The sequence below is a fragment of the Lolium perenne genome, chromosome 1 (genome assembly GCF_019359855.2).
Source record: "Lolium perenne isolate Kyuss_39 chromosome 1, Kyuss_2.0, whole genome shotgun sequence".
Lineage (NCBI taxonomy): Eukaryota > Viridiplantae > Streptophyta > Magnoliopsida > Poales > Poaceae > Lolium > Lolium perenne.
This window is the reverse complement of record NC_067244.2, coordinates 63,711,053-63,719,466: the sequence shown is the minus strand read 5'-3', so window position 1 is coordinate 63,719,466 and position 8,414 is coordinate 63,711,053. Positions and strand designations below refer to the sequence as shown.

At 50.6% G+C, this 8,414-nt stretch overlaps 1 protein-coding gene across 1 annotated transcript; it reads left to right on the top strand.

Annotated features, from left to right (window-relative positions):
* The first annotated feature begins 1,054 nt into the window (after positions 1 to 1,054).
* Positions 1,055 to 6,996, top strand: LOC127295488 (ABC transporter C family member 8). The gene is made up of 12 exons (XM_051325450.1): positions 1,055 to 1,181; positions 1,274 to 3,219; positions 3,307 to 3,627; positions 3,717 to 3,803; positions 4,012 to 4,614; positions 4,732 to 4,896; positions 4,975 to 5,269; positions 5,412 to 5,626; positions 5,710 to 6,015; positions 6,111 to 6,174; positions 6,254 to 6,493; positions 6,684 to 6,996. The coding sequence occupies exons 1-12, from the start codon at positions 1,175 to 1,177 to the stop codon at positions 6,779 to 6,781; spliced, it is 4,347 nt and encodes a 1,448-aa protein (XP_051181410.1). The 5' UTR covers positions 1,055 to 1,174; the 3' UTR covers positions 6,782 to 6,996.
* The last annotated feature ends 1,418 nt before the right edge of the window (positions 6,997 to 8,414 follow it).

The following is an 8,414-nucleotide window of genomic DNA, read 5'->3' as shown; positions in this document are numbered from 1 at the left end:
TTATTTCTGATTTCAGTAGAAGAAGTTATGTGAAGACACGGTTATAACAGCCTAGCTGATACTATAGCTAACATGCTCTCCTAAAATTATTCACAGGTACAAGGTAAACAATCAATTATAATCAAACTAGCTTCAATTAACTTCTCCGTAGGGAGACCATGACAAGATTCTCTACCCTGTTGGTAATTTTAGCAAGACGGTAGATGGACATGAGCAGGGACTGGACATGAGTATGTACCATTGTACTTCCGGCTCCTCGGCAATGACCCGATTAGCATGTAATCCAAAATCACTTCTGCTAGTTTTAGGTGAACTGAGAATTAAGTTAGTTCTAAATTTTGAGTTCAAGTTTTGCCAAGAGAGATGAATAATGCAGCTCATTCTATAGCTAGGCCGTGCTTTATATCCTATATTGACTGTAATTGGGTCGATGAACCCCCTAGTTCTCTACTCCAAACACTCCTAGATGATGTAACAATACTCTGATGTGAGGCAGCAAGTTTCAGACGCATTCTTTTTCTTTCAGGATACCTAAGGGGACTGGAAGGTTTTTAATGAGGCTGCTTACTGACCTAGTATATTATGTTTTACTTAAAAATGAAAAAGTTAGTTCTACATTGATCATATAACCGTTAGATTTATTTCGTGATTCATGCACATAAGAATTACAAATAGGTAAACCTGTAAGTTGACATGGGAAGCTCACGGCGCCGCCAGGCCCATCAGACTTATTTCGCTAAACGGACACCCACAAGTTCGAGGAGAAACATCACGGATAGAAGTGGTCTGCTAGCTACCGCCACCGGATCGCGGCCTATCTCCATGGCTATGGCGGCCGGCGCCATGCCCCGGAGGGACTAGAACCACATGCCTAATGAGTTTACCATGGTATATGAGAGAGTTGAAGTTAATTTACGTCTTGTTTTCTTTTGCCGCTTTGTTTTCTTTTCCTCTTTGTCGCTTTACTAGTGTGTTTTTCCTTGGTGTCGTGCGAATCAGATCCATATGGTGTCGATCGCGCCAAGCCAACCTGTCGTCTAAAAAATGGCCACAGCCGCAAACCTTTCAGTGGAGTGTCAGCTATCGAATCCACGTCCTCTCTGCAGATGCATCCTACAGGACAAACAATCTCTTCTCGTTTTGTTCAGTCTTTCTGTAACTGAGCAGAAGAAGCATGCGAGGTTACCAACTCCGCCTCCTCATCCCTCTGCATCAAAATCATGCTTGTCGTGTTCCTGAACAAGATTTGCCAACCCCAAATTTACAATTGCAGGTACACCATTTTTGCTGGCATCAGCCTGCGAAGGAGATCTCACTATGGAGCTGGGATCTCTGTGTTTCAAGCAGATGACCCTGATCGATCTAGTTAACCTTCTTCTCCTCGCCGTCTACATCCTGAGCTTGCTGATCGCCGCTTGCACCAGGCAGTTCAGGCTCAGGGCAAGCGACCTTCCCTTGCCGTGCGCCCTAGCTTCTCCCTGCTGCGCGCTCCTTGGCATTGCGTGCTTCTTCCTGGGAGCATGGACGTCGACCCCCTCGCCCCACGGAACAGAGCTCTTCGTCAGAGGCTTGGTCTGGGTGCTCTTGTCGGTTTCCTTGGTCTTCCGTCCGACGAGACTCTCCGGGGCTCTGGCGATGGCGTGGTGGGCGCTGGACGCGATCCTGATCACGGCTTACAGCTTGGAGAAAATCGTGACGGGGCGAAATCTGCGAGTCCTTGACGTGTTGTCATGGGCTCTCAGCTTGCTGCTTCTCGTGAGCGCGATCGGAGTTTGCAGAGCCCGTCATGGTGCCACCGCCAGTGCAGGAGGTGGAGAAGAGTCCGAGCCTCTCCTTGCGACGGGAGGCAGGGAGAGGCGAACTTTCGGCGATGCCGGATTCTTCGGCCGTCTCACGTTTACGTGGATGGACTCTCTGCTTCGCCTGGGGCACTCCAAACCGCTCGACCTCGGCGACATCCCACCGCTGGACGCCGATGACGAGGCGGCGGAGGCGTGCCGGACGTTCCTCGCCGAATGGCACCGGCGGAGGGAGCCGTTGAAGAGCACAAGCAACCTCGTGCTTCTGGTGCTCGCGGAGTGCCACAAGAAGGAGCTCTTCTTGACGGCGCTGTACACACTTCTCCGCACTCTGTCATTCGCCGCGTCTCCGGTGATGCTGTACTGCTTCGTGTCCTACTCCGACAGGCCTGTGCGGGATCTCGGCACCGGGCTCGCGCTCATCGCCGGCCTGGTGGTAATGAAGCTCGTGGAGTCGCTGTCGCAGAGGCACTGGTTCTTCGGGTCGAGGCGGCTTGGCATGCGCATGCGCTCGGCGCTCATGGCCGCCGTCTTCGAGAAGCAGCTGCGACTGTCCAACGAGGGGCGGGGCCGCCACTCCGCCGGCGAGATCACCAACTACATCGCGGTTGACGCGTATCGGCTAGGCGAGTTCCCGTTCTGGCTGCACCTAGGGTGGAGCATGCCGGTGCAGCTCGCCCTCGCTATCGCGATCCTCTTCTGGACCGTCGGCGCCGGCGCGCTCCCGGGGCTGGCACCCGTCGCCGTTTGCGGCGTTCTCAACGTCCCCTTCGCCAAGGTGCTGCAGCGGTACCAGTCGAAATTCATGCAGGCGCAGGACGAGCGGCAGCGCGCCACGGCGGAGATGCTCAACAGCATGAAGGTCGTGAAGCTGCAGTCATGGGAGGAACAGTTCAGGGCGACGGTGCAGCGGCTGCGCGACGTCGAGGTGCGTTGGCTCGCCGAGACGCAGACCAAGAAGGCCTACGGCAGCGCCCTGTACTGGGTGTCGCCGACCGTCATCTCCGCCGTGATCTTGGCGGGCACGGCCGCGTTCCAGAGCGCGCCCTTGGACGCTGGTGTTGTGTTCACCATACTCGCCACCATGCGCGTCGTGTCGGAGCCGATGAGGATGCTGCCGGAGGTGCTTTCCGTCATGATCCAGGTCAAGGTGTCGCTGGACCGCATCGGGAAGTTCCTAGCCGAGGACGAGTTCCGGGAGGACGCGGTCGACAGGACTGGCATGCCGGCCTCCGATACGAGCCTAGCCGTGCACAAGGGTATCTTCAGCTGGGAGCCTAGCAAGGGCAGTGCAACTCTGAGAGACATAAACATCACCGCAATGCGCGGTCAGAAGATCGCAGTCTGTGGCCCAGTCGGCGCCGGCAAATCATCGTTGCTGTGTGCAACGCTTGGTGAGATACCAAGAATGTCTGGATCAGTACGTTTGCATCAAAACATGTTATCAAATGAGGAAGTGATCACGGTCACCATGAAACTGATCTTCTTTACCATTTATCTTCTTCAGGTGGCCGTGTCTGGCTCAGTCGCCTACGTTTCGCAGACGTCGTGGATCCAGAGCGGCACGGTGCGCGACAACATCCTCTTCGGGAAGCCGATGAACGGTCAGGACTACGGGAGGGCCGTCAAGTGCTGCGCGTTGGACAAGGACATGGACAGCTTCCCGCACGGCGACCTGACGGAGATCGGGCAGAGAGGCCTCAACATGAGCGGGGGGCAGAAGCAAAGGATTCAGCTCGCAAGGGCTGTCTACAACGACGCAGATGTCTACCTCCTCGACGATCCTTTCAGCGCCGTCGACGCGCATACCGCTGCAACCCTTTTCAATGTCAGGATCTTTCTCATTCTCAATTCCATTCTTGCAGCTTACTTATGAATGGTCGTTTCATGTATGCGACTTTACCTTTATATTTGTAGGATTGTGTCATGGAAGCCCTTGAAGATAAGACGGTCATACTTGTGACACACCAAGTTGAGTTCCTCTCCAAGGTTGACAGGATTTTGGTAGGTTTGCTGTCTGCAAAATGCTTTAAAAACTTAATTTATCAAGACGTTCCGTGGCATTATATAACGAGATTTGCTAGTTCTCCTATTTCTCAGTCGACTGACGTTCTCAGTCAGAAGATGTCATCAATTGCAACTCATGACTAGAACTTATATAACAGCACATTTTTTTGCGAAAGATTATATAACAGCACATTGTTCTCCTTAGGTTATGGAAAGGGGGAAGATAACTCAGGAGGGAAATTATGAGGAGCTTCTGCAGTCGGGCACGGCCTTCGAACAGCTTGTCAATGCTCACAAGGACTCAAAGACAACACTGGACTCCCAGGATCAAGGCGATGCAGTGAAAGAATCAGGCATGATTCAATACCAACTAACAATGATTCAGCAGGCCAGCGAGGCGGAAATCTCCACCGGTAACCTGCCGTCGATTCAGCTGACTGAAGAGGAGAAGAGGGAGCTGGGAGAAGCTGGACTGAAACCGTACAAGGACTACGTGTCGGTGTCCAAAGCCCGGTTCCTCCTCGTCCTGTTAATCCTTGCACAGTGCGTGTTCGTCGTCCTCCAATGCCTTGCAACTTACTGGCTCGCATTGACAGTTCAGAATCATCGGTTCAGCGTCGCGATCGTCGTAGGAGTCTATGCGGTGATGGCAACCGTCAGCTGCATCTTTGCTTATGTGAGGAGTCTTCTTGCTGCCCACTTCGGCCTAAAGGCGTCAAGGGAGTTCTTTTCCGGTTTCATGGATTCGGTTTTTAAGGCCCCCATGCTGTTCTTCGATTCTACCCCAACAGGAAGGATCATGACCAGGGTATGCATTTTCAATAGGTTTCAGTTTTTTTATTCATACTTATTTATGCTGATGTTACTGCAGATTTTTAGGCTGACTTTTTTTGCGGTCTGATTTTGTGCATCGTGAATTATGCAGGCTTCGTCAGACTTTTGCATCTTAGATTTCGACATCCCGTTTACGATGAGCTTTGTGATCTCTGGCACGATTGAAGTAGCAGGAACCTTAGTCATAATGGTCATGGTTACATGGCAAGTTGTGATGGTTGCTATTCCTGCGTTGATTGGGGTGCTGTGCATTCAGGTGAGCACGCATCATGTCGCAACTCTCGATTCATGTTCTTGTGCACAGCCAATGTGAACAATTGTTATATCGTTCCAGAGATACTACATTGCCTCGGCTAGGGAGTTGGTGAGGATCAACGGCACCACAAAGGCTCCTGTCATGAACTATGCAGCTGAGTCGATGCTTGGAGTGATCACCATAAGGGCCTTTGCCGCTACAAATAGGCTCATTAAGACAAATCTTCAACTCATCGACACGGATGCAACACTCTTCTTCTACACAAATGCAGCACTAGAGTGGGTACTTCTGCGTGTCGAGGCTCTGCAGATCTTGGTCATTGTTACATCGTCCATTCTTCTCGTCATTCTACCGGAGGGAGCAGTTGCTCCAGGTACACATCAATTATTCATGGTTGAGAACATCATTTGTACAACTTTCAGAAATATTAATGCTCAAAAATAATAATTTAGAAATATTGGTAATGTGAGATTATGTTCTTGTCACTGAATTCTTCTCTTTTCATATTTATGCAGGTTTTCTTGGGCTATGCCTCTCATACGCATTGACGCTTTCTTCCGCGCAAGTGTTCTTGACACGATTCTACTCAAATCTGGAAAATTCTATCATATCAGTGGAGAGAATCAAACAGTACATGAATCTACCATCTGAGCCTCCCGCAGTTATCAGTGACAAAAGGCCTCACCCTTCGTGGCCATCTGAAGGAAAGATAGAGTTGGAAAATTTGAGAGTAAGAAAGTGAAAATCAAGCAAGATACGGCGACTCATCTGATATTCTGGCATTTCATATATATCTCCTGCATGTTTCTTCAGGTCAAGTACCGTCAAAACGCACCTATGGTTTTGCGTGGGATCACGTGCACATTTGCAGCTGGGCACAAGGTTGGAGTTGTTGGAAGAACCGGGAGCGGGAAGACCACTCTTCTTAGCGCATTGTTCCGCCTCATCGACCCATCCAGTGGGCGAATTCTTATCGACGATGTTGACATCTGCACAATAGGACTGAAGGATCTTAGGATGAAACTCAGCATCATTCCTCAGGAGCCAACCCTTTTCAGAGGCAGTGTTAGGAGCAACGTTGATCCTCTGGGTCTGTACACAGACCAGGATATCTGGGAGGTCAGTACTTTCAACTATATTAGCATTGTACTTTACTATATTAGCATTGTACTTTCTGGCACACATTTGTCAATCCTGATCTTAGCATGTTGTAGGCATTGGATAAGTGCCAGTTGAAAAAGACAATCAGTGTCCTTCCTGGGCTACTTGAATCACCAGGTTAGACCATGATCCAAATTCTGAATATTTAGCTAAGTCTGTCATGAACTCCCATCTGATTCCATCTATGCATCTTCAGTCAGCGATGATGGCGAGAACTGGAGCGCTGGCCAACGGCAGCTCTTCTGCCTCGCACGCGTTCTCCTCCGCAGAAACAGGATCCTGGTCCTCGATGAGGCGACGGCGTCCATTGACTCAGCCACCGACGCCATCCTGCAGAGGGTCATCAAACATGAGTTTTCAGGGTGCACGGTGATCACCATAGCGCACAGGGTTCCTACTGTCACAGACAGTGACATGGTCATGGTTCTTTCCTACGGTAAGCACCTCAATGGACTACTAAATTCTCTTGGAGCGCAAGAGATATCTTCTAACAAATGTCTAAGATTGAATAGGTGTAAAGTACATAGATTCTTTTAGATAATCACCGATAATTTATCGGAAAAAAGATAACACGCAGAAATGGAGCCTGCTTGATTTGAACTATATATGACACTCGTTTATTGCAGGCAAACTTGTAGAGTACGACAGGCCATCAAGGCTGATGGAAAATGAGGACTCCGCCTTCTGTAAGCTCGTCGCCGAGTACTGGTCCAACTACAAGTGAAGCTCCAAAGCAACATGGTGAATTGTTGGGCCATCCAAATAGCAACAGGGCGGCAAGTTTGTCAGCTGTAGGGTTCAACTCTTTACTTTGAAATACATGATGGAAATGTATAATTGATCTGAAATGTAGATTCGAAAAAAGAAATTGTATTTTCTGTTACACTGATTTTTCCCCAATAAGGAACACTTTATTGAACTTTTTTCAAGGATACGTCATGGATAGATGTATCGGTTTCATACAAGAAGTGGCCAAGAAGCCAAAGTACAACACACCTCTGGCACAGACGCCACGGGTGTAACACCACTCTAACCCCAAAGGCTAGCACACACAACTAAACAACTACACGCGACATCTCCACTTTTCTACCGGCGCAAGGATGCCTCTAAACAGCCTAGCCGCTCGCCAAAGCTCCGCATCCTCTGAGATCTTGCGTATCACCACGGCCTTGGATGGGGCCATGCCTTAGAAGACCACGTCATTGCGATGACGCCAGAGACTCCAGCTCACAAGTACCATCGCCTTCCAAAGGTCCCGGCCGCCCCCTGATCGCAGAAAGGGCAAGACGCCGGGTGTGGGATTCCACGCCGACTAAGCCTGTCGGCCGTCCAGTACCTATTCCGCGCTGCAAGCCACATGAACACTCTGCAGTTTGGTGGGGCGCACAATTTCCAAATCTAGAGTGCACCGGCCATGTCCACTCTGGCTCCGAACATCCCCTCATAACAGGATCTGGCGGAATCGGAGTTGTTACTCTCCCACCTCCATCTGAAACTGTCCTCCACGCCCTCGGCAAGGTTTACATGCACTAACCGATCTGCAACTGTGAACAACTCCATAAGCGCAGGAGCGCCTAGGTCCGGGGATAGGTCGTCAAGCCAACCTCCTGCCAGTCCCTCGCAAACCCGTCGTTGTTTGGCCGCGTGTTTTGGCATAGCAGCAAACAAGTTTGGTGCAATGTTGCTGATCCGTCCATCAGGCAGCCAGTGGTCCAGCCAGAAGAGAGTGGACGCTCCATCTCCTACCACTGAGTAAGTGGCTCCTTCGAAGAGGTGTCTCGCTAGCTTAGGAACTTGAATATTTAGTTCCTTCCACAACTTGGATTCGTCAACCCGTTGAAGCCAGAGCCATCTAGTCCTCAAAGCCACATTCTCCATCCTCAAGTTCGGAATACCGAGCCCACCCCAAGCCTTGGGAGTGCAAACTTTGTCCCACGCCACTAGACAGTGGCCCCCCTTTACATCCTTCCGTCCTTTCCAGAGGATGCCCCTGATTATCTTCTCAATTGCAAGGATGGTCTTGACCGGAATGTCGAGGGACATCATGGAGAAGATAGGCATCGCAGACAATGTTGATCGGACGAGCTCTAGATGGCCCCCTTTGTCGAGAAGCGACGCCTTCCATCCAGGGAGCATATTCGCTACATTGTCCACGAGGTATTGGAGCTGGGCCGCGGATGGCTTCCTCAAAGACATCGGTAGCCCCAGATACCGTTTAGGAAAAGGCTCCACATGACTCCGTAGTTCCTGTTCCACTAAGGCCACGTGGGCGTCTGTGCATCGGAATAGGTTGGCCGAGCATTTGGCGATGTTGGTACGAAGCCCCGAGGCTGCCCCGAAATCCTCAATCTCCGCCA

What these genes read in the sequence shown, in the direction of transcription:
- LOC127295488 (XM_051325450.1), top strand. An exon ending in CAGGAAGGATCATGACCAGG is followed by an intron (nt 4,615 to 4,731) that starts GTATGCATTTTC and finishes TGAATTATGCAG; the next exon opens with GCTTCGTCAGACTTTTGCAT. An exon ending in GGTCATGGTTCTTTCCTACG is followed by an intron (nt 6,494 to 6,683) that starts GTAAGCACCTCA and finishes CGTTTATTGCAG; the next exon opens with GCAAACTTGTAGAGTACGAC.